Source organism: Tachysurus fulvidraco, chromosome 19 (assembly GCF_022655615.1).
Source record: "Tachysurus fulvidraco isolate hzauxx_2018 chromosome 19, HZAU_PFXX_2.0, whole genome shotgun sequence".
Taxonomy (NCBI): Eukaryota; Metazoa; Chordata; class Actinopteri; order Siluriformes; family Bagridae; genus Tachysurus; species Tachysurus fulvidraco.
Window position 1 is genome coordinate 15,619,356 of NC_062536.1, and position 24,949 is coordinate 15,644,304.

A 24,949-nucleotide genomic window follows, 5' to 3' on the forward strand; every position below is an offset into this window, starting at 1 on the left:
GTTGACTGTATACGTCTCATAAGCCATCAGACAAGCCTGTAATTTTTCAGAAGATTAGAAAAGCATGGTTTTTTTAAACACGATATTTTATTTATAATACTGTATAACCATTTGATAAACATTTGTAACATAACATTATAACAGCATTTGCTTATTGACAGGATATTGTTAAGGATATGAAGATGAATTAGTGGGATAGAAAAACTAAATTCGGGTCCATTTTCCGTTAGCTCAATGGTTAGCTTACTGCTTACTGATGATTGAATCCAGCTCTATAGACTAGACAGTTATGAGTGTGATGTAAAATGAAAAAAAAAATTATTTATATGTATATCAGCAGGATAAACACTGGCAAGTTTTACCGATCAAGTAAGTTGGAAAGAAAATAAATACTGTTTATAGAGTTAACGTTGGAAAATGATACACATGACTCATAAGATCCACTTCTGTCATAGTAACCAATAAATAATTTATAAAAAAAAAGAAAAGAAAAAAAACATCACATGCCACGTACCCTTTGGCTCAATGGCAACTTTGGCATGATATTTGGATCTTGTTGTGACATCAAACAGACACTTTTGTGAGTCACAGAGTTATATTCCCCCATTCGGTGCTCCAGTCTGACTCAGGAAGTGATGCTGGAATCATATGGTGTTGATCAGCGGTGTCTGGATTGTGAGTGCCCAGGCTATATGTGTATGTGTCTGTTGTGTAGATGTGCTGTTCAGATCTGAGTTGGTGTTCAGAGAGTGGGCTTAGACCAGAGTATGACTAATAACACCATAAAAAGCGGTGTGTCTGTGTGCTCATGAGAGACGTCTTTGTTAAAGCCCCTCCGCGGTTGATGATAGCCAGTCTGCCATTACTGACCTCATATATCGCGAGCCGGAGGTCACGCTTTATGACAATACTGGACAGCAGTGGCATTGTTAATTTAAGAGAGAGAGAGTTGATGAGTTCTGGAGGACAAAAGAGCTTCAGACTTCCTCCACCTAAACCTGAATGGGCAGCAAATTGCCCTGTCTAATACTGGCACTCAAACTGTGAGTCAGGAGGAAAATTGCTCAGCACAATATTTAGAAGGATGCTGGATGTTTAATATGGCTTTGTCAACAGTGTACACTTTATCAATCTTTGCTACGATACATTTTCAGTAGAAAATTCTGTTATCCGCTACAGTACATCGTCTACTGTACGCTGTAATCCGGGACAGCTGCTGTACGGATAAACCCATCTTCAGAAGCCGAGCGAAACAGACACACGAAGTAAGAATCGAATTATGGGATGTGACTCAGATACATCATGTGGCCCCGATTCTCATGCACTTTGACTCTCTGCTTATTGTCAGGAATACAGTCAGCTCTTTCTCCTCCTGCTTTAGAGATAAGTGTGTTTATTAGTAGCCGAGTCTGGAATTGTTTTTCCGTCTTTTAAAATGATTACTTGTCACGCTGTATTAAATGATCCCAATGCAAATTCGTACAAATACGAAAATGAAGTTCCCTTCTAAAGGAAATTACTACACGAGCTCACGTCGATGCTTACTGTACATCATCGATCTGGGCTTGTGCAGAAAGCCGGTACAGAAACATTCTTCAACGGGAGCTTGAGGTAATACGGAGATTCGTTTCAGTCTGTTAGTGTGGTTTCTTTACATTTTGTCTTGTCAGTTTAGTGTAATTCTGTGCCGTTCTCAAAATTGCTGGCTTTTTTTATAAGTATCGTAGCAGCACTTAGGAAAATATTTGGGATAATGTCATGACGACATTAAATATGCCTCAGAATTCAGTGAGCACTGATCATCAATTCATGACCAGTGACAAAAAAAAAGAAAAAAAGCCAAATATAATACAGTGTAAAGCCAATTTGTGGAGCTACAGTACCAAACCAAGTGTTTTGTTAAGGAGTGAATGGATTGTGGACAAAAACCTGACCAATGGTAAGCAGCCAATATGTTTTCAGGGAAAATGACAAAATTCCTCAAATTTGGCTAATGCTTTAAATGTATTATTTGTATTTTGGGCCAAAAGTGGTCCAGCTGTAAGCATACAGTCTAATCACAGTGGAGGTGTCGCTGTATTCTGGCCATCAGATTTGGACGTGTTTGGATCACCGCCATACCGCAGGAATTTTAGCGGCAGATGAAGTGGTAAGAGTGGGCCGGCTTTTTTTTTGCTTTGTAAAGGACGTACTTTTGGAGTGGGCCAGCTCATACAATTGTTGCATTTCAGTATGACCACCAGAAACAATTACAACCCGCATGCAAGATGACCTTGACTTTACTAACAAGAGTGTGTTGCCTCTTACCACGCTTCCCACACAAACAAACACACGCCTGTAATAAACAATGCAACCGTCACCACCACTGTACCTCTCACACCCACGTTTGGTGACACTCTGCCCTGTCCGCAAAGAAATCCTAAAATGCTCATGAATGAGTTGTAATCTGCGACGGATCTTTCATCCGCCATCCAGTGCTCCGGACCGTGCATACCGCCAGGACAAGAACGCTCACTGTTCTGCTGCAGTGCCATGCCGCAACATGGATGAAGCCTCTGCAATGCAACACAAAAAAGCCATTTGTCCTCCAAAATAAGGCCTGCAGCACCAGCAGTTAGCCTCAAAGAAACGGACCTGCCGCAGGCATCGCAGCGGTTGCGCCTCTGCCGTGACCACTTCTTCAAAAGAGCTGTGCTTCCTGTTCCGGCCAAACCACTAAATCACCAAAGCGTTCCACCAGACTGTTTTCAAGCATGCCTTCTTGTTTGTGCAATCCAGCAGAGGCACATTGATTTACTATCTATTAGGCAGCTGGAGAGTCCAACGCTGGGGGCGGAAGAGTTTGGGATTCTTGCGAGTGAGGTCATTGTTGGATATTCATCAAACACATGGCTAACTGTTTAGTGTACAACTTTACAGCCAAAAAAGAGGCTTGGTAAGAGCAGTCGATCCTGGGACTGTGTTCAACGCCCTTCTTTATGTACTTCATATATCCAAAGAATGCCTTCAAATACTTTAGGTGCGGCGGGTTAGACTCCTGTGTCCTCGAGCGCCAGCTGCGCCCTGAAGGGAAGGTAACACGAACAAAGTGAGGCGTTTTTTTTGTGTCATCTCTTGTTTACAAAACAAAAACAAACGCTTGGTTTGTTGTTACTTAAAGCAGCAACATTTGTAGTGTTATACTGTGGTGGTCTAAAAAGAAGCCTTCGTACCTGTATTGGTTATTTAAGGCAGATGAGTCACTGTTGTTGGGTGACACTTCTACACCGGCTTCAGGGTCACTTTGTGGCTCTGTGTCACTTGTCTCTCCACATCCCCGTTGTCCCCGTTGTGCACAGCACATTCTTCGACGAAGCACCTACAAGATCAAGTATCAAATATAAAGCTCTATGGCACATGTATACAGGTACTGATAAAGTAAACAATATCCAAAGTCATGTCCAGGTGAAAACTGTACACTGGAATTTCATTCTGACTTATAGGATGTTTTCAATCAGTATAAAGAAATGAATGATTTTATCTCCATAAGTCTGATCTAAAAGGAGTCAGAACATTTTCCTCTGTTGATAACCTTGAAGATTATGAACAAGGACTTGGAGCATCTCAGAGAGCAGAAATGGGTTTAATATCAACATTTACTATGAAGATGAAAACATTTATTTTTTTAAAAAAGGTTCTCTATAAAGATAGTATTTAGTAGACTAGATAAAAACAGAAATCCTTCTGAAACACTACAAATTCCTAAAGTCTTCTTTTATATGAGCGTCATACTAACACCACTGTGGAGTGAGACATGACAAAGACACTCAATGATAAACATGGACACAACAAAACATTCTGAATGAAATTCAAATTTTTTGGCCTCTGAGAAAAATAGGGGGAAAAAACATCCTCCGAGGTGGTACAAAATTTATAAATATGTCTCTAAAACAAATCTATTCCATACTGAATCCTGATTGGCTGAGCCAGATTTCACGCGTGAATTCTCATCATGAGTGAATTCTGTACTAATACAGCAGGATACACAACACTAAAAATTGGTACACTAGAGCCATTGTTCTTTACACAACCACAGAACCACAATCTTTGTTTGTTTCGTTGCTTAGCAACCAGTGATGCATGAGAGAAATGCTGTTTATTTGCACAAATAATATTTTTAGAAATGACATTATTTCTCGAAACATGGCGTGCATTTTCAAACTGGTTTCCCGGGAAAAACATAGTAATAAACCGGAACACACAAGCATAACAAAAAACCTAAACACAATAATAATCAAAGGAACGCAATACGGAAACCGTAAACCACAATAGCAAATCAACAAAACAAAAAGAAAGAAAATTTGCACACATTAATACAAGCATGTAAATTCTGAAAAGCCACCTAAAGGATGACAGACCATTTAGAACAAATCATTTCTCGATACAAGATAAATTTGGAGTTAATTATTTTTGCCACAAAAAACGTATTTCTTTTTCTTGTTGCTTGTCCAATCAGCGTGTGGCATTGAAAAAAAAGTGTTTCTGTATTTGCTGTTGTGATTTTTAGCAGATTTGTTGCGTTTAGTGATTTCTGTTCCTTTTTTGGTTAGTTAATATGTTTTCTGCTTACAAGCTACAGCAAGAATTAATTTTTTATTTATTTTTTTAATTCATGTTTATATGGACAGGAGTTTTTATTATTTTTGCATGAACACCAACGTCTATTCTGTAAGCTACTGCGTTTAATGAAACAAAATAAAAGAGAGACTTAACTGTTCTTATAATGAGTGCAAGTGCAGCAAGAGAGGGAATGATAATCAGCGCTAGAACACCCGGGATCGCTCTGTCAATCACACGCCGATCTGTAAAGACACATCAGTACAGACACACTGCAGCCATGTAGGAGCATGAAGTTTAGTATGTACTATCAGTAACATAATATCACTAACGGCTACTGATTGTGTTTGTGTGTGTGTGTGTGTGTGTGTGTGTGTGTGTGTGTGTGTGTGTGTGTGTGTGTGTGTGTGTGTGTGTGTGTGTGTGTGTGTGTGTGTGTGTGTTGGGGAATGTGGTAACCTAGTGGCTAAGGTGTTGGACTGATCAGAAGGTTGCGAGCAAGGCCCTTAACCCCCAATTGCTAAGATGTATAAAATGTAGGTGTGTGTTCCTCACCTGCGGTAAGTGGAGGTGCAGTAGGGGTGGGACATGGAGGAGGAGTACAGTGAAACTGGCGGGGTGTTGAGGCAAACGTTACAAGAACCTCTTTGATGTGGTCAAAATAACGTCTGGTGGACCATCGTGCACTTCGATAATGACACCTGAAGGCCTGCATTGTTGACTCCTGGATCAGACACAACATCATTTGTTTTGTCTAAAGTCAGTTCTATACGCCGTGTGACTGGGTGATAACTATAAAGATCCTCTAACGATAGACCTGTGTGTTTAAGAGAATGACAGAAAAGGTTCTGCTTGAGTTACTGCTTAATGACGAGATTTTTATGCCCATTAACATGTCCTGTGGGTTTGGTCTAATCTTATTAGACTATCAGCTATTAGATGACATTTTAATACAAAAAAGTTAGACATTGCCTGAATCATGCAGCTTTGCAGTCTCTGGTCATAATGGTACAGAATTCTGCCTGTATTACGATATGCAAATTCCATCCTATAGTAAAAACTATCCTACTGCATGAAACCAGCTTATATAAATGTTATATAAATAAGCGACGACTTTGTGTATTTTTCATAAGCATCTCTATAATGTCATTTACCAGCTCCTCGTTATCGATGGTGAAGCGAAGTCCCTGCAGCATGGTGATGAAGATTGTAATATTTTCTCTGTTGGCTGAAAGGTTACCAAACTTCAGGGCTAAGTTTTTCAAACTGCTCTCTACTGGATACAGGTTCAGGTGGACCCAGCACGTCCCTCCCTGAAACAGCAGCAAAGAAGAGCATTTACAGTAAAGCATTCAATAAAATTAAATAAAATGAGCATGAAGTAATAACAAAAAAAACAAATTTTGAGATTTTTTGCAAAATTAAAAAAAAACAAAAAAACGTACTTACATATCCTCTGACTAAACACATTCTTATAAGAACTTAAAATAATGTAATTAATTAATTAATATAATAATAATAACCATCATCATTGGCCTACTTTTTTACAACTTAATTAATTAATTAATTAATTAATTAATTAATTAATTAATTAATTAAGACTGTGATGATGATAATAATAATAATAATAATAATAATAATAATAATAATAATAATAATAATAATAATAATATTATAATTTATTTCAAAACTCTTTTTTTGCACATGGTATAAATTAACCTGTAAATACTCTATTTTATTTATTCTAGTTTATTTCTCTATTATATTATATATTTTATTACATGTCTATTATATTTCATTATATTCTATATTTATTGTGTATTTCTATAGTTAGCTTGTTGCTGGTTTTGTTCGTTATCGCAACAAGAAACTAAGAAAACCTGTTCACTACATTATATCACGTACCATGTATGTGAACCTGAACTTCGACCCCTCACGTAACTTTTAATATAAATGCAAACCAATCTATATAAACACATGCCATGAAAAAAAGAACTCATTGCATTTATTCACTTCCTGTTCCCTTGGGATATGACACTGTGTTCATATCACATTCATGCCAAAATGATGGTAATTATGAGCTTCTGACTTATAACCAGCAAACTTATTAATTCTGTTCAGCAATTTCTAAAAGCTAAAAGACGCAATGTCACGTCAGGATTCATCCTTACACGTGTTCATAAGCTATATCTTCTCTAGTGTTGACCACACAATATGTGGTAGTTGTGCCTTCTGTCTACAAACTAATAAAAGACATAAAGGGGAATAGCTGTGTATAAGGACACAGAAATGACACATTCATGAATCAGAGCAGATGTAAAATTCACTGTAATCACTTTGTCATACACTAGCATGGGAAAATCCAGAGCACTTTAAACCCAAAACAGATGACTACTGACACCTCCATGGGTCTTATAATGTGCACAGGAAATGGGTAACTGGTTGAAAAACTCTAAGTTCAAACAGAACACATGAAAAAGTGTTTTCTTGATTAAAACCAGAACAAAATGTCTCTGTAGTTTAGAGCTATTTCAGGAGGCTGAATCAGTTTGGAATTGCTTGTCAAGACACTACAGGAAATTCAAGTATTTAAAATAAAAAGTTAAATAGATAGATAGATAGATAGATAGATAGATAGATAGATAGATAGATAGATAGATAGATAGATAGATAGATAGATAGATAGATAGATAGATAGATAGATAGATAGATGAGGAGAAATAAATAAATAACCAGATCTAGAGAGAGAGGAAAAATAAATAAACAAATAACCAAATCATAAGACAGGAAGGAAAAATGAATTAATAAATAAGTAACCAGAGAGAGAGAGTGAGAGAGACTGTGTGTGTGTGTGTGTGTGTGTGTGAGAGAGAGAGAGAGAGAGAGAGAGAGAGAGAGAGAGAGAGAGAGAGAGACAGAGGAAGGGAGGAAAAATAAAAATAAATAAATAATTACCTAAATAAATAAATAAGTAACCTGATCAATAGCGAGAGGAGGGGGATAAATAAATAAATAACCAGATAGAGGGAGAGGAAGGAAAAAATAAATAAATAAGTAAATAAATAAGTGAGATAAGTCAAATAAGTGAGATAGATAGATAGATAGAGAGAGAGATTTTTCAGAGCGTTATATAAATAAAGAATTAGAAAATAGGAATAAATATAAATGAAGTCCCTCTAGAAACCGGTGCAGTTAAAAAAACAGACATGTACATACTAATTAGACACATCACTTTACATAGAAGGGAAGAAGCTTTTTAGTGATTTATGACATCATGATTTATGATGTCATTGTGCAGTGCTCTACAATGATGATCCATTTCAGATAATTTACTTATCATTACTGGACAAAAACACTGACATAAATAACATTTTAATTATTTTATTTTTTTCTGTGCATGAAAAGGCATGTTAAAGATACTCAAAAATAAGGAAAATGATTGATGTGACCAAAATAATTTCTACCTGTAGTGTCTTGCCTTAGAATTATTACGCATGACCTCCATAAAAGAAGCTTTTTGTAAGGATTGTAAAAAAGAAACTCCTTGTGAAAGAAACCCACCTGCACTTCACAAAACCCTATACAAACCACACTCAGGATCAAGTGCTACAGTCAAATAAGTCTAAAATCATGTTTGGTGAAAAAGAAGATTATATTTATTGTGGAAGCCACATGTTGCCACGTGTAAAAAACCTTTTGTTAGGAGAAAAACATTCTCTGTCACGTCCTTAGATGTTTACGCTCAAAATATCTCTGTGCTACTCTCGTTTTTACTTATTTTTATGAAGGCATTCAGTTTGGAGTTGACTAGAAATTGTAAAAATCATAATAATTGAATATCATTCATGCTGAATAATTGGATGCTGAGAAATCTGTGTTGCTCAGACTTACCGCGTCTTTGGAAATGTATCGAACACGAATTTTGTAATCCTTGGGAATGTTTTCTCTCTGTAAAACAAAGCATTTATTAAAAAAATACAATTTTAGGAATTCAAAAGCTCATATAGATTTGGAAAGACTAATATAAAGGTATGAATGACTTAAAAAAAAGTGAATACATATGTAACGGGACACCAGGTAAGTCAGTGAAAGTCAAAACCTTAGTTACTGCCCTTGCATAGTGTTACTGCTCAATATAAACAACAAGACTTCATCTGATTCATGTAACATCATATAAGGGGGTGTCGTCATCATCAAACAGGAAGTTGATCCCAAAACATCTGATGTAAGAAAAATGCCATATTATTTATGACTATTTTTATAAGCTATAAAATGATCTTGAATAATGCATTGTATATATTTTTTAATGCGAATAAAAATAATATTTACTGCTGCTACAACATGAGCCGGAATTCAGGTTACAATCATCATGTATATTGTTAATTGGGACAGACGTCAAAAAATATTAATATAATTTACTTATTTACTCTTACTGCAAAGTAGAATGGAGAGAAAAGATAAAGACTGATGTAATGTGTTGTATTTATATCATTTTACTTATTGATGTTTATTCTGTTTAAATGTGCATTATGCTACTAAAAAATAGCTTTTAGTGGTGTTTTTCTTCTGTTATTATTGTTTATATCTATATTTAACTATATATTAGTATTAATATAGTTTCTGGGATCTTCATCCAACATCTTCAGGTTTTTTTTCACTTATACTAGTTTTCTGTTTTAAATGGTTTTCTTAAAAAAAAAAAGTTTCAAAAATTCTTCTAGGTTAAAAAAGCTTTCTAGGTCAAAGCTATACTAAAAAAGAGGTATTACAACAGTAATAGTAAAGAGGGGTACATTTTATTATTATATTTATCCCATTTTCTGACAGTGCGCCCTACATACACAGGAAAAAACAAACAAGGTAGATGTAATGAGTCTCACCAGAGTGTCTAATGTGGCCACATCGTCAGTCAAAGGGCTTGCAAACGCACCAGAGCAGGTGACAAGCCCAGAAAATAACAACACCAACACACATGCGAACCCTCCGATCTGTGACAAAGTGAAAAGCAAGTTTTTAAGTGTCTGATTGCTAACACAGCCCAGTGCATGGAGGAGGCTTCTTCATACGCGCACAGATCATTAAGCAAAAAGTGAAAGTGCGCGTGCGTCCGCGTCTCTTACCTTAACCTCCTTCATGTGGACCATGAGACTTCCAACAAAACTCGGTGGATCTTCTATTTTCTCCGTTTCCTCCGAAAGCGACATGCAGACATGATTCCACTTGCACGTGTAAACATCAGTGACCCGAAATCGGGCCGGAAAAGAAGCGTACGCACCCGTGCGTGCGCGCGTTCCTTTCGTGCGTGCGTTCCGTTCGTGTGTGTGTGTGTGTGTGTGTGTGTGTGTGTGTGTGTGTGTGTGTGTGTGTGTGTGTGTGTGTACAGATTGGGAAGCGTGCGTCCTGGAGTTTTAGAGATTTCTCCCCCTCTAACACACATGCACACACACTTAGAAACCTCGAGGGCTTTTGGGCTGCATCCAAAACCACATTCCGCACACTACATGTTAATAAACACTGCCCATCTTCGCACTTTACAGGATGAGCACAGGTTCGAGCGCGTGCGTCATCGCGTCCGCCCACTGGGACTATACAATGTTCAGATGATATGTTTGGATAACATAAGAAATATGATAAATACGACATGTAGGTGTGGGTAATAGACGGTTTGGGCGGAGCCTCGGAACACTGAGATCAGCTGCTTACCTGTGAACAAACCTTCAAATGAAAGTTTGAGTGACTCACAGAAATGTCAGTCTGCAGGTGATGGAAATGACTAAGCTGAAATTTCCGCATGAAACTGGTCATAACAGGACACTCTTCTAATCTTCCAGTAATGATGACAACATGCCCTGGGGTTAGTGTCCCATCCCTGGCTGTATTTCTCCCAGTATTCACAGGATAAACTCTGGATCCACTGCCACCTCACCCTAAGTGTTTCTATGATAAACTTTGGGTTTACTTTCATGTCACTCCAAGTCTTTCTGTGAAAAAAAAAACATTAGATCCACTGGATCCACTGCCACTTCAGTCCCAGTGTTCCCAGGATCCATTGCTACCTCAATGCTACCTATTCACTCAAAGTATTCCCAGGATAAACTCTGGATCCCTCAGTGTTCCTGGCATAAACTCTGGTTCCACTTACTGTACACATTGCTCTTAGTTGTCCCAGGATAAATTCTGAATCCATTGCTACTTCATTCCCAGAGTTCCTGTGATACACTCTTGATCCACTGCTACTTCAATCCCACTTTGGGTTTACTTTCACATCACTCCAAGTCTTTCTGGAAAAAACTTTGGATCCACCTCCACTTCACTTGCGATGTTCCTGGGTTAAACTCTGGATCCACTGCCACTTCAATCCCAGTGTTCCCAGGATCCATTGCTACTTCATTCCCAGATTTCCTGGAATAAACTCTGGATTCACTCATCACATTCCCAGGATAAACTCAGAATCCCTCAGTGTTCCTGGGATAAACTCTGGATTCATCAACACATTTTTATGATAAATTCTTTATCCCTCATTGGTCCTGAGATAAACTCTGGTTCTACTTCTACCTCACTCTTAGTTGTCCCAGGATAAATTATGTATCCATTGCTACTTCATTCCCAGAGATCCTATGATAAACTATGGATCCACTGCCACCTGACTCACAGTATCCCCTCTGCATGCTGCCACCCGACCAGGATAATGTGCTTATTCAGGACGAATTAATGAACTATGACAACTAAAATAAAGTAGCTCACTGAAACCAATCAAGCTTCTGCAGTATACTTTTACGCTACCTGCATGACCTGACTTGTCTTGACCATTTTATCAATTTGGATTCAAACCTAAAATTACAGACTACACAGCCTAACCAGTCAGAGCACTCCTGTCACCGTGGAAGTCATTAAACATTTGGGGAAAATCTACTTTGTTCCCTGGTTCTGTAATGCAGCCTGAAGTGTTATCACAATGAAGACTTTTAGAAGCATTTTCACCTGAAACTCTTTTATTCCTTAAAACACAACAATTTACCAGTGGAAAAGTTTTAGTTTGTATTAATAAAATAATGAATATTTGAAATCTCCACAAGACTAGTTTCCTTTCATGACTTTTATCACAAAGATAAACAATCGCTCCCTCAGCAGCTCCTCCATATCTCTCTCTCTCTCTCTCTCTCTCTCTCTCTCTCTCTCAATTCAATTCAAATGCCATTTTAAAGGGCAAGGAATAAAATCTGAACAGAGAACAAATTATAAAATAAACAGTGAGGGGAAAAAGCCTATAGTCTATAGGTATGAGAGGTGTGTGTCTGTGTGTGTGTGTGTGTACATAATGTTAATAATGAATAATCATTGATAGGGTAAAGCTTTCTGTAAGGTGACAAATATTTATCTATGGCAGTGACTAATAGAATTTTGTGCTTTTTGAGTTGTAAGTAACACGTCAAGCTGTTTTTTTTTTTTGTCTAACCTTCAGAGAGAGAAAAGGGAGGCAGGTGAGACACCTGACAAAGTTAGTGATAAGAGGAAGTAAGTATATTTCATGATGGTTAATCTTAGAAAGAAAAGTTCACCCTCTGCCCTATAAACTGTGAGTAAACTCAACTCAACTCAAACTTGAACTTTGTTTCAACTCACTAGTAGCCGAGACATTGGATTACTTTAAGTTTCATTTTTTCAACTGGAGAGAAAACAGAAGTTCACATAACTTATTAGGGCCGAACGTGTTTTAGTCTCACAGATGTTCCACAGCATCAAGAAAAATAGTATGATGTGTTGTCCTGCACAGAGCCCTAAATCTGACTCAACCCCCATTGAACTCCTTTGGGATGAACTGGAACACTGACAGGGGGAGGCATGGTAGCTTAGTGGTTCGATTCCCGCCTCTGCCTTGTGTGTGCGCGCGGAGTTTGCATGTTCTCCCCGTGCCTCGGGGGTTTCCTTCCCCGGTCCAAAGACATGGTGTTTCCTCCAGGGTGTTTCCTGATGCCCGATGACGCCTGAGATGGGCACAGGCTCCCCGTGACCCGAGGTAGTTCGGATAAGCGGTAGAAAATGAGTGGAACACTGACTAAACCCCAGACCGTCCCAACATCAGTGTGTGATCTCACTAATGATCTTATAGATGAATCGTGTGGAAAGTCTTTTCGTGGCAGTGTTGGTCAAGTGGATAAGTGTCTAGGAGGTTAATTGGAAAATCAGGCTACAAGCTGTCCTATTGGGCACTTGGTCAAGGCCCTTAACACTCTCTGCTCCAGGGTTTGCTGTATCATAACTGACTAAGCGTTCTGACCCCAACTTCCAATGTTGGGATGTGCAAAGTAAGAATTGCACTGTGCTGTAATGTAAAAGTGACAAAATAAAGGTTTCTTTTCTATTCTATAGCAAAGTGGGATAAAATCTGTATTCAGACATAAAAACAAACAAAGACAGTGTGAATGATAACACAGTGTGAATAATTTTCATAAAAATATTCTTATTTTAGACTGTTGAAATAAATAAATAAATAAATTCTGCCAAAGACCTTTATACCAGTAATGTTACAGCGCCATCATATGGTGATTATAAGTAATGCTGTTGAGACGATTGTAAAATGAAATATTTGAGACTGAGCTATAAATCATGTGAATATTTAAGGGGGGAAAAAAGGTTGTACAGTTATGTATCTATATGGTTTATACGGTTACAGAAGCAAGCCTGAAGCAGATTATATTCTAGTAACGATACAGAAGTGTTTTCTACTTTCTACTGCATGACCTACACTGATCCAATTATATAGCTGTATTTAATTAGTTGAAACATCAGAGAGAGAGAGAGATTTCATATTACAGAGAAAAACAAAACGTGCTGAAGACTTTCCTGTTGTGGAAAACAGCATTTTTCTTAATTAAATGACTTCAAATCCGGTTATTGTTAGCAAGAACATTAATAGGAAGTAATCAGTGGTAAATCTGTAATGAATTAGAAAGATAAAGCTGTAAAAAGGAAATGACTTATAATCCCACTCTGTCACCCAGATGAGGATGGGTTCCGTTTTGCGTCCATCTCATCTCAAGGTTTCCTCCTCATATCATCATCACGCAGTTCTTCCTCACCACCGTCACCTCAGGTTTGCTCATTAGGGATAAATATGAATTCATTTCAAACCTTCTAATCTTTATTTCTGTAAAGATGATTTAAAAGCAAAATACGAATCAATTAATATAAACCTGCAACTTGACTGACAGCCAGAACTACTGTCCGATTTCCCGTTATAGAAAATTAATCCCCATCATGTAACCAATCAGAATTAAGAAATTTTGATACTTCAATAAAGCTGAAAATATTAAATAGCTGAAGTCACTCAAGATTTGTTTATAAAAATAAATACTCGACACTGAACTACAAAACATCACATGTTTAATAACCGTTAGACTTTTAGACCATGGGACAAAAATACACATCTCGCAAGTTCTTAAATGAACGTGATTAAACAAGCCGATGTGCAGACGGCGCTTGAAAAGATCCTATAAAAATATTAACGACTCCAATGATTTCAAACTAATTGTGAATTTATAACAGTGATACCAGGTAAAGGACAAGAAAATGTGTGACTATCGACTGCTGAGTGGTTCTGTAACAGAGCGCATGCTAGAAAATGATTATTACCGTATAACACTTTGCTAACCAGAGAGGGGAGTTTAGAAAAATAATTTAATGTATGGAATTGGATGGTAACTGCGTAGTCAGCGTACACCTGAGAATAAATCCTCCATCTTTGCCCAACATGGCTTCTGGATCTTACTTCCTCTTGCGTGGGCTTTTATCAGAGTCCAGCTTCCTCTCTTCCGAGTTCTCCTTCCTGCCTCCTCGGCTGGAGGCCGCGCGGCTTTTCTCAGAGGGTTCGGTGTGGTCTCTGGATTTTTTATTCTTTTGTTCGGACGCAGCCGGTCTGGCTTTAGTGGCTTTGGTGCTCCTGGTACGAAAGAACAGGGCTTTGAGGAGGAAAATAGAAGCCACGGTGATGAACAGGCTCAACATCAGAAGGTGTCCAGAAAGACCATGTGACTGGCTTTGGAGCACATTCAGAGCCTGGGAAAGAGGTGTGTGTGAAACAGGCTGGACTGGGAACTCCTCCTGAAAGAAAACACACACACACACACACACACACACACACACACACACACACACAGAGTAAATCAACTGATAAAGCTGTAACTTTATTAAAATATACCACAATTCTCAGTTCAGTTGGTGTGAATTTTAAGGAAACACAAGATGAGATTACTTTAAGTCCAGCTTCACTCAGCAGCTCCTCAAATAAAGGGTCACCCAAGTGCACTGTGGGAAAGAAGTCCCTCACAAGATGCCGTTTCCACCACGTCTGAGCTTCCGTCCTGCCACATGATTCAGTAACGTGTGTCTCAGTACAAAGTGCAACAACAACACAAGACCCCACAGCTGTGAGGCAGCAGTGCTACACTGTGCTGCTACTCGGTGGGATCAGACCATGACAAAGTAACCAGTGTGTACATGAATATGATGAAGCCTGAATGTGAGGAAGTGAACACTGTGCTGGACTCACCCCTCTGCAGGAGAGCGAGTGAAATGGTAATGATAGACTTTAGCTCTGATGAACGCTGGAGGTTTGGAGCTGAATGGATACCGAGCTTCATCCACCTGTAGCAGACTTATCACTACAGCAGGGGAGAGGGAGAGGGGGAGAGAGAGAGAGAGAGCACACGGGGTGGGGGAAAAGAGAGAGAGAGAGACACACACACACACAGAGTGGTGGTGTTGTGGCACAGAGAGTGTGAGACACAGACACAGAGAGAGGTGGTGGTGGGCACAGGAAGAGTGAGACACAAAGAGAGACAGAGACAGAGAGAGAGACAGAGTGGTGGTGGTGGTGGGCACAGGGAGAGTGAGACACAGAGAGTGAGACACAGAGAGTAGTGGTGGGCACAGAGAGAGTGAGACAGAGAGAGAGAGACACAGAGTGAGAGAGACACAGAGTGAGAAAGAGAGTAGTGGTGGGCACAGAGGGTGAGACACAGAGTGAGACACAGAGAGAGAGAGAGAGACACAGAGTGAGGCAGAGTGGTGGTGGTGGTGGGCACAGGGAGAGTGAGACACAGAGAGTGAGACACAGAGAGTAGTGGTGGGCACAGAGAGAGTGAGACACAGAGAGAGTGAGACACAGAGAGAGTGAGACACAGAGAGAGTGAGACACAGAGAGAGTGAGACACAGAGTGAGAAAGAGAGTAGTGGTGGGCACAGAGGGTGAGACACAGAGAGTGAGACACACAGAGAGAGAGAGAGAGAGAGAGAGACACACAGAGTGAGACACAGTAGTGGTGGGCACAGAGAGAGTGAGACACAGAGAGAGAGAGAGTGAGACACAGAGAGTGAGACACAGAGGCACAGAAAGAGAGATTGATTAACAGTCAACATTTCACTCCATAGAATTTGAACTATTATGTAGATCATTTTGAATTGACACAAAAGTCCAAAAGTCATAAATTAGGACATTCTAAAACACTCCTCCTGAACACGGTTCTGAATAAAAGGGTTTTCAGTGTTTTCTGGACGCATCAAAGGTTACAGTCAAACAGAACATGTTTAACAGTTAAGGGGACTGGACATGTAACACAAAGGAAGGGCAGAACAGTGCTTTAGACTCATCACACACTTGATGCGGTAGTCGCTGCCTTTAAATAATAATGGTGACAAAACGCCATTGGAGTCAAGAGTTTTATTTGTTAAGGCTATGATCAGAAAAGTCTGTTCAGGCCAAACTGGACGGGAACTGTGCGTCTCAGTGGATGTAGAAGGATTTGCATGGCGACATTTTTCTCCGAGACGCTATTTACAGCGGTCACGTGTCAAACCGGGGTTTTAGGAATGTACAGTGTGAAACGTCAGCTTATGAAGAACCTGGATTAAGTATGAACAGTGTGAAAGGTCAAACAAGATAAGCCAGGATTCCGTTTATCCCGTTTACCATCACTAGATCACGTGTGTGTCGAGCTCTTTTGTGCTTTGTGAATGTGAGAATGCATCATCTGTAAGTATACACGTATAAACATACAGACATGTAGCGTGTAGCCTGTTATATAGTACTGATTTAATCCTCTTTAAGAAATATCCCTGTTCGTGACCTCGTCTTCCGGAGCATGTTATAGCATGTAGTCTGTGTAAACTCACCGTCCTGTTTGCCCTCCAGCAGGCGCTTCATCAGGCCCGTAAACCAGGGATTCTGCTCATGATGTTCTCGAGCTGCTTCCCACAGCAGCCGGTCTAACCGCGGCTCATGAGGCCCCAGGACCGCAGGAACACTGCTGGGATTGTACATGAAGCTCAGCTCCTGTAAGATACACACAGACAGGTTAAAGAGTCGGCACCAGGAAAGACACCGAGCCGAATCCTGGGAATAAACTAAATGCTAAGAATGAAATCTAGCAGGAAAAGCAGCATTATTAATTAGCATTACTAGACATCAAGTGGTCCGCTTGTGTCTGTGATGATCATTGAATGTCTTCGTCATGTCTCACTCTATAGAGGTGCTTAATATAAAGCTCATATAAAGTAGACATTCAGGACTTTAAAGAATTTGCAGTATTTCATAAGCACTTGTTTTTATCTAGCATGCTAGGGGGCACTATTCATTCATTTTCTACCGCTTATCCGAACTTCACGGGTCACGGAGAGCCTGTGCCTATCTCGGGCGTCATCGGGCATCGAGGCAGGATACACCCTGGATGGAGTGCCAACCCATCGCAGGGCGCACACACACACACTACGGACAATTTTCCAGAGATGCCAATCAACCTACCAGGCATGTCTTTGGACCGGGGGAGGAAACCGGAGTACCCGGAGGAAACCCCAGAGGCACGGGAAGAACATGTAAACACATGCCACACACACGAGGCGGAGGCGCAAAGGGTTATTTTGCTCACAAATGTTTAAATCGTCAAAGTAAACGGTGATATTAAACCCACGTCTCTCACCTGAAGGTGTTATATTCAACCACTAGAATTATGGGTAAGGTTATTAACAGAGGGAGAAAAAAAATGCGTCTCATACTGACACCCAACAGAGTCCTGACTCATTTTCTATTAGGCTTGTGAAGATAAAACTATTCATTTGTTTATACTGATTGAAAATTAACAAGAATTCCACGTAACTCGGATTGACAGAAAGGCATAAAGCTGACATTTTAGAGGAATCATCAAAGCTTCACTTTACATGTACAAGCAAGTCCAGCTCTCTCCGTGCGAAGGATCCAACAAGACTTAAGTCAAGTCTGTTTACATGCCTTAATTCGCCGGAGGCGTTTCCACCGTCACAATCGGTTACAACCATGTTACAGATTTCAGATGACTAGAAACCGTAAAAGGAAATCGTACAGCATGTGTGATCTAAACATCTCTTACCGTCCAATCTTTCTTATCCATGCTGCCTTCGATGACGATCTCTGGTCGTCCTGCAGGAGGAATCATTCTGTGCTGAATGCCGTATGAGCTGACGAGCTGAAACTTCTCCACCGCTTCGTAGGCTCCTCGAACCTCAGGTAAAATTTTGCTGGACATTCCAGCCAGAGCTGTGTACGGCACCTTACATCATGGAGGATGTCCGAGTTAGCCAAGTCAAACATACAGTAGTGTTTTATTACATGTTCGTGTACTCGAAACTCAATTGGATAAAATGTTCTGGTCTCTACTCGTCTGTACTGTTCTATTAGTAGTTACTATATTAGTTAATAGTTACTATACTATTACATTTATTAACTCATTTCTTACAGACAGATGTGTCGTGTTAGTATTTTGTCTTTTATATCGAGTGTAATGTAAAACTATTTCCCCTATGGATCGATGGATCACTGACGTCATCCATACGTCACTGAATCCATCCATCCATCCATCAACCCTTCAAATCCATCTATTTATCCACCCATACATACATTATCCACCTATTTATCCAGCAATCCATTTACCCAGCCATTAATCGATGAATCCTGCCATCAAACAAAAACAAAGAGCAGCAGAATTCAGTCTTCTCCTGTGAGTAGGGTCTCATCCCAGTCCAGCAGGAGTCCCACCTGTTTAACCAGTTAATTAATCTTGGCTTTCAGTAGACTCTGGTGTGGCTTCTGCTTGGTTGGAATCAAACTCTACTCACACCAGCTCTTTCCACCCCTGTACAGAGTAGAGGCTGATTTGGGGGTGCTGGCATTTTTTCAGGATTACCACGGGTCACGGGAGTGGGAGGGAATGGGAGTCATTCTTCTGGGATTGGGGCGGAACTCCCGGTTTTTTTTGTTTGTTTGTTTTTTTGCAGGATTATGATGGGACGGGAATGTTTTTTGTTTTTTTTTGGGAGTGGGATGAGAGAGGTTTGAAAATCCAAGTACAGAGCTCAAAGAATCAAATATTTCTGAATAGTTGCTTACCAGGCTAAGGGTGAAAACCCCCACAGTGGCAGCCGTGAACACGACGCACTGGATGAACGCCCACAGCTTGCCCAGGACGCCTCGTACATACAGGCACCTAGAATCATCAGACGATGTCACAGATGACTGGACAATTCTTACAACCTGATCATCACTCTTTAGGTAAAAGAAATAAGGTCCTACTTAAGCAGAGCAGCGACAACTTCCCAAGTCAGAGAGAGCACTCCTAACCAAATGCTGGGAACCTGGATCTGCTTCACAAAGTCATTAAAGCTTTCATGGGAAAAGGCTGTGAGAAAGAAACACACACACAAAAAAAAAATCAGAATTCAACGTCACAAATTTGTTAATAAAATAAATGCATGGAGAATCGCTATGGTACAAGAGGAATAAAACACTGAGAATCCTGTTGCAGGATTCTCAATATTTTTTGGTAGATAAATTGTGTTTCTAAGCTGATACACAGAACCTGGGGGTTAAACGCAGACTCACTCGGTTTGGACGTCACACTCTTCTTCTCCCAATCGATTTCCAGTTTGAAGAACTTTACAGTGCTGAAAATAATTAGCAGATGGACAGCCAGCCTAAAAAGAAATGTCAGAACAGAGCCCAAAACCTGGCCCCAAGCTGAAAGAAAAAAACAACAACAATCGATTATAAAACTGATCACAACTCTTGAAATTTCCGTTTAATTGTTGACGCTGAATACACACATTTTATCCGCCACATGTTTTCACCAGTTAGCTAATGCAGTACAGTACAAGTTCTGATCAAAGTTAAATCGTACTCCTAGTCTTGGCTTTTTTCTTGGGGACTGGCGCGCATTCGAACACCTCATCGTCCAGCAGAGAGAAGCTCAGTGCGATGGTCAGCAGGTTATTCAGGCTTAAGCCACCCAAGAGGACTTTGAAGAGCTGCAGAACCTCCTGGAATACAAAAGGGAAAAGAAAAAACATTTGATGGCAGTGATAACAAATGAAGATCTGTACTGTACTGTACTGAGCACAACACACACATCTGTATGGACTGCACAGACCCACACATACTGTAACACACACACTGACACATCAAACTGTTTACAAGCTGCTTACAATCCATCAAACTGTTTACATGCTGTTTTGCACACTTTTCTGCTGTTTTTGCACATACTGTCCAACATTTCAGCCGTTTTTGCACATATTGTACAATATTTCAGTCATTTGCTGTTTATTTTGCACAATTCTATACATTATCCCAAGGACCTGCTGCTAAGAAACTGTGTTCATTCCAATATTACTGCACGAAATATTGTTTGAACATTTAGTATTTACATACAGTATATACACCGGTCGGTCGGCGCTGATTGTTACTGTTTATTGTCTTTTGTGTATTGTGTTTTTTACGTTTTGTATTGTCTTGTAACTTTGTGTCTGCACTGTCTGTTTGTCTTGTCCTGCACTGTCTGTTTGTCTTGTCCTGCACTGTCTGTTTGTCTTGTCCTGCACTGTCTGTTTGTCTTGTCCTGCACTGTCTGTTTGTCTTGTCCTGCACTGTCTGTTTGTCTTGTCCTGCACTGTCTGTTTGTCTTGTCCTGCACTGTCTGTTTGTCTTGTCCTGCACTGTCTGTTTGTCTTGTCCTGCACTGTTTGCACCACTTTATGTGGCTAAGACTACTTACAAGTCCTTAGCCCTGTCTTTGTTTTATGTAGCACCACAATCCTGGAGAAACGTTGTCTCACTTCACTGTGTACTGCAACAGCTATAAATGGTTGAAATGACAATAAAAGCTTCTTGACTTGACCTTCTGAACATCACAAGGTGCATCCGGTTACAGAGAAGTAAGAAGTAACCTACCAGGATGGAAAAGGCGTTGATTCTTAATCCACGAACAGGAATGAAGAACATCAACAGCGGAACAGCGATTTCAACTGCTAATATGCTAACTGCACCGAGCCTTGACAGCCAATCGGGAAGCTGAGAGGCGTACCAGGCCAAGGGGGTGGGGCTTTCTTGGGTGCTATAATGCCGACTCAGAGCTGCAAAAGAGATTAGTGAGTCGGAAGATTGTGTGAAAAAACCCAGCATGTAGGTTGTGTGTAAATTTGTCCAGAAAGCAAACACACACCTGTGAGGTCCCACCAGCACGGGTCACCGCTGGCCAGCTTGCTCACCCCAGTGCAAAGTACAAGCCTGAAGAGCAGCCAGCGGGGCAACCAGAAGGTCACGCTGTCATGTGGAGCAGAAGAGCTTCGCAGTAAAGCACATGGAGCAACCAGGAAGGCCAGAAACCCTGCCTCTAACAGAAGATTGTCCCTAAATATGGAAAACAAATTACACGTGCAGTGTTTAAAAACATATCCTTTAGAGAGACCTGCATGCAAACACGTACACACCCACGGTCTCCATACATACAGGAAATTAACACTTCTTTTCAAAAGGTCTTCCAGTTATTCCATACTTCCTGTGTGTGTGTGTGTGTTTTCCTTTTTCCCCCCAGAGAGCATTTAAGAGTGCTTTTGACTAAAAAGGAATGGACTGAAATGAATGGCATGGCTAGATCAGGAAACTGTCACATGGTTGCACTGGACTTTTACAGGAAACAGCATTTACATTCACTGCTGCAAAGTGCAGCCCAAAAAAAAAAAAAAACAACAACAAACAACCCACTGTGCGTGTCCACCCGTACACCCATATACCAAAAACAAACAGAGTTTGACTAAATGTCCTTGTGAAACTGAAGGTCAAGAACACACATGATACATGTTTCTAGCCTTACCACCACCACTGCAATAGTCAGGTGATGTAAAGGACTCACCACTCAGAGTGAAGAAAATCTCCTCCAACCTGCCAAAGAAAATAAACAAGCAGTGCAACGTCAATGTAACATCACTAACCCATGCAGCTTAAACCATACCCAAGCACCAGAGTCCTGTTTTAAATATGATTCACTGCCACTTTACACTTTTCTGCACCAAACCCAGGAGAAACCAGTATCAGGTGATGCAGCTGTACACACAGTTACCTGGCATGCATCAGTATTTTTATCACCACTTGTGTTTTTAACGCAAGTCATTATTACAGCTAATGCAATTCTATCCATTATGTTACCAGGAGCACTGCAATTATCATCTGTACCGAGACGTCACGGCTAAGCAGAAAAAGGTTACCGGATCAGAACATTTTCCCCTTTTGTTCTTTTTAAATACACTTGCATACCAAATTCTGCTGAGTGAGTGGTGATCAGAAGCGTTTTTATGTTGTTTGTGCTTAAAAGAGAGAAAGTGAGGAGAGAGAAACTCACAGTGTACACAGAAAGGTAAAGCACCCAGAGGCAGAGATAAACCAGGCTGTCTCTCAGGCCAGTCAGCAGCATGGCTCCCAGGCTCAGCAGCGCCCCCAGAAGGCAGATGAGCTCCAGACCCTGCTGAGGTCCGATGCCCAGGGACGGAGTCAGCCACAGGAGGGACGGGATGTCCTGCAGCTTCTCCAGCAGAGGCGACTCAACTTCGGGCATATGGACCGGCCTAACACCATCTTTCCCATACAGACCTGCGCGTGCACACGCACACACACAGGATTCATCAGACAGTTTGTACAGCATGAGGTATATAAAGCTCAAGCTTTAAACAGCAAATAAATGGAGAATGATTTGTTCCTTTTGGTTCAGCATTAAATCAGATGTCCCATAAACACATTTATGACAAATTAGTTCTTGACCTTTCCTCGTTTCCAGGTTTTTTAAACTTTACAGGCTTTCTACATCACTAACTGCAATCTACACTAGAGCTGTGTGCGGCATTACTCACATCCACGGAACATTTATTTTTGGCCACGATTTTTTAAAATACATTTTGTTGGTTCTGTTTTCCAAAATATAAACTATAAAAAAAAATCACTAAAAATCTATTTTTAAAAAATTAACATTATATATCTCCGAGGTCTGAAAATGGGTGCATTTAATGGGTAAGAATACTGCCCAAATAAATAAATACATTTGTAATGTATTTGTAAATTTACATTTTTTGTGCTTTGAGTGTAAAATGCTGTTTGAATAAAACAACCAAAAGTAAACTGAAAGCCCCCCCCCGCCCCATTTTGTTTTCCTGTATAAAGTTCATCTCTTTCAGCGCTTTACACACAAAGGCACACCTCAATGAACTATCCAGTAAACATGCAGGACGTGTGCTTCCGTGTATGTATTTTGGCAGCTTGGTAACAAAGAGCGTAAATACATAATGTCTTTATTTATTTATTTATTTCCCCAGTTCTTCCTGCACTTTATCTGACGATCAGGCCTCGAGCTACTCCACCCGCACAGATGAAACAATTCTAGAGACTGATTTTCAAACTGTGAAAACATTCTGAATTATTCAGTGTTTCACTGAGGACCAGTTTAGCACACAAACCCATTACTCTGACCTATCCTGTGCATGAGGATATCCTGTGCATGAGGACTTTCTCTTTATTATTAATTAAACTGCAGATGAGAAGTGTGCACATGTTAACAAGCAGGAATTACCACCGCACTCATGTTAACAACAAACAAAGGTGTTCAGTGGGGTTGAGATCAGGGCTCTGAAGGACACCACCTTGGCATAGCATGTCTTCATAGAGATTGCTTAATGCATAGGGGCCGCTGCCTTAATGCACAGGGGCATTTCCTCTCACAAATAGACCAAGATATTAGAGGTAATTTCTTTTATTTAAAGAAAAATTTCCTGTAAGGCTAGCTATATATTACTTTACACGGTTTAATTCGGAAGCAATGTTTACATGTGTTTTTTAAACGATTAGGCAATATAAAGCATTAACCCTACACCTATTGGTTCAGACTGATCACGTGACAAGTCCACGCGGAAACACTTCTTCTCGATGATGACGTGCAGATGGAATGATGACGGGTCAATATGCTGCGCGCGCGCGGATTTTCCACACAGAATCCCCCCAAATTTCCCCAAAAACATAAAAACAGCGCAGGCACTGCGTGTTGTAATCCGTTTATGTTCACTTTTTAACACTAGCGGAGGTTTTAGCGTACGCGAAGAGCACGTTTATTTCTCCGTGTTCATAAAGCACGTCTAATTTCAGACGTGCACTCGAGCCAGTTTGCAGACGCGTGAGGAAACAAATAAAGTAGAAAAGCACAGAAACTTCACTATCCTGTTTAACAATAAGAGAGTCTGCTGAATGCACGAGCTCCCACGCTAAAACTCGCACGCACAGAAACATAATGAGCGCCGCGCCCAAACAAAAAAAAATCTCCTCGTGCGCGCTCGCGTGTTAACGTCCTACCTGGTATCTGGATATAGAGAGATGCAAAAGCAAACAAATATATGCTCGCCATGCTCCACAGAAACATTTGCCTTGGGACTCGGACTCCCCCCATTTTCCAGATTTAATTCGGACAGCCGTGGACGAATTTTTCCGAGCCGGAGCCAGACAGCGAGAGAGAGAGAAGGGGATATTTTTTCAGCTCGTGAGCGGGAAGTAGCACTTGGAGTGGCGTGGATGCGTTTGGGCGGGGCTTATGGAGCACATGCGCGAGCGCCACGTTGAGTTGAAACACCACGTTGTTAACCATCTTGTGTCTAATAGGAATTGTCATATCAATCAGGGACGAGTGAGATCAGAGAGCCAACACACTCAGATCCCCAAGTACCACTAACAAACCAACAGGTGACCAAACACTCATACAGTACATACATTCAAACTGTATGTACTGTTAGTTAACATTGTTGAGTTCATATCACTAATGTAGTTCATAACATGAGCCCTAATGGGACGATTCTGGAGCTTGCTACATGGCAGAAATATTGCCTTTTATAACTACAGGTAAACTCACTCAGGCTGTATACAGTTAGGGTAAGAGTCTGTAGTGTATTTTCTGTGGAGGCACATTTTGCCCCAGCCTGCACTGCCACCCCAATGAAGTCACCGTGCTGTAAAAGGTCTGGCTAT

At 40.4% G+C, this 24,949-nt stretch overlaps 2 protein-coding genes across 4 annotated transcripts; both read right to left on the minus strand.

Moving 5' to 3' along the window:
- Nucleotides 1-68: 68 nt before the first annotated feature.
- On the minus strand, nt 69-10,446 carry kitlgb (kit ligand b). 2 transcript variants are annotated; one of them, XM_027151812.2, is made up of 8 exons: nt 9,717-10,446; nt 9,477-9,584; nt 8,488-8,544; nt 5,751-5,909; nt 5,152-5,320; nt 4,753-4,841; nt 3,213-3,358; nt 69-3,063 (listed from the first exon to the last, which is right to left on the minus strand). In XM_027151812.2, the coding sequence occupies exons 1-8, from the start codon at nt 9,798-9,800 to the stop codon at nt 3,030-3,032; spliced, it is 846 nt and encodes a 281-aa protein (XP_027007613.2). In that variant the 5' UTR covers nt 9,801-10,446; the 3' UTR covers nt 69-3,029. The 2 variants fall into 2 exon arrangements, with proteins under 2 accessions (XP_027007613.2, XP_027007612.2); XM_027151811.2 differs by having other exon boundaries at nt 69-3,358; nt 9,717-10,432.
- A 3,517-nt stretch (nt 10,447-13,963) lies between these two features.
- On the minus strand, nt 13,964-24,512 carry lmf2b (lipase maturation factor 2b). 2 transcript variants are annotated; one of them, XM_027151758.2, is made up of 14 exons: nt 24,284-24,508; nt 22,293-22,540; nt 21,807-21,835; nt 21,117-21,304; nt 20,846-21,027; nt 19,800-19,938; nt 19,505-19,639; nt 19,196-19,301; nt 19,013-19,109; nt 17,997-18,176; nt 16,768-16,927; nt 15,146-15,257; nt 14,849-14,957; nt 13,964-14,697 (listed from the first exon to the last, which is right to left on the minus strand). In XM_027151758.2, the coding sequence occupies exons 1-14, from the start codon at nt 24,375-24,377 to the stop codon at nt 14,362-14,364; spliced, it is 2,115 nt and encodes a 704-aa protein (XP_027007559.2). In that variant the 5' UTR covers nt 24,378-24,508; the 3' UTR covers nt 13,964-14,361. The 2 variants fall into 2 exon arrangements, with proteins under 2 accessions (XP_027007559.2, XP_027007560.2); XM_027151759.2 differs by lacking the exon at nt 14,849-14,957 and having other exon boundaries at nt 14,084-14,697; nt 24,284-24,512.
- Nucleotides 24,513-24,949: the final 437 nt, after the last annotated feature.

What these genes read in the sequence shown, in the direction of transcription:
- kitlgb (XM_027151811.2), bottom strand. Translation starts at nt 9,800, where the DNA reads ATGTCGCTTTCGGAGGAAACGGAGAAAATAGAAGATCCACCGAGTTTT. An exon ending in TCCACATGAAGGAGGTTAAG is followed by an intron (nt 9,585 to 9,716) that starts GTAAGAGACGCG and finishes ACTTTGTCACAG; the next exon opens with ATCGGAGGGTTCGCATGTGT. An exon ending in TTGCACTCATTATAAGAACA is followed by an intron (nt 3,359 to 4,752) that starts GTTAAGTCTCTC and finishes TTGATCTTGTAG; the next exon opens with GTGCTTCGTCGAAGAATGTG.
- lmf2b (XM_027151758.2), bottom strand. Translation starts at nt 24,377, where the DNA reads ATGGGGGGAGTCCGAGTCCCAAGGCAAATGTTTCTGTGGAGCATGGCG. An exon ending in GTGCTGGTGGGACCTCACAG is followed by an intron (nt 21,028 to 21,116) that starts GTGTGTGTTTGC and finishes TCTCTTTTGCAG; the next exon opens with CTCTGAGTCGGCATTATAGC. An exon ending in ACTCGCTCTCCTGCAGAGGG is followed by an intron (nt 14,958 to 15,145) that starts GTGAGTCCAGCA and finishes ATCATGTGGCAG; the next exon opens with GACGGAAGCTCAGACGTGGT.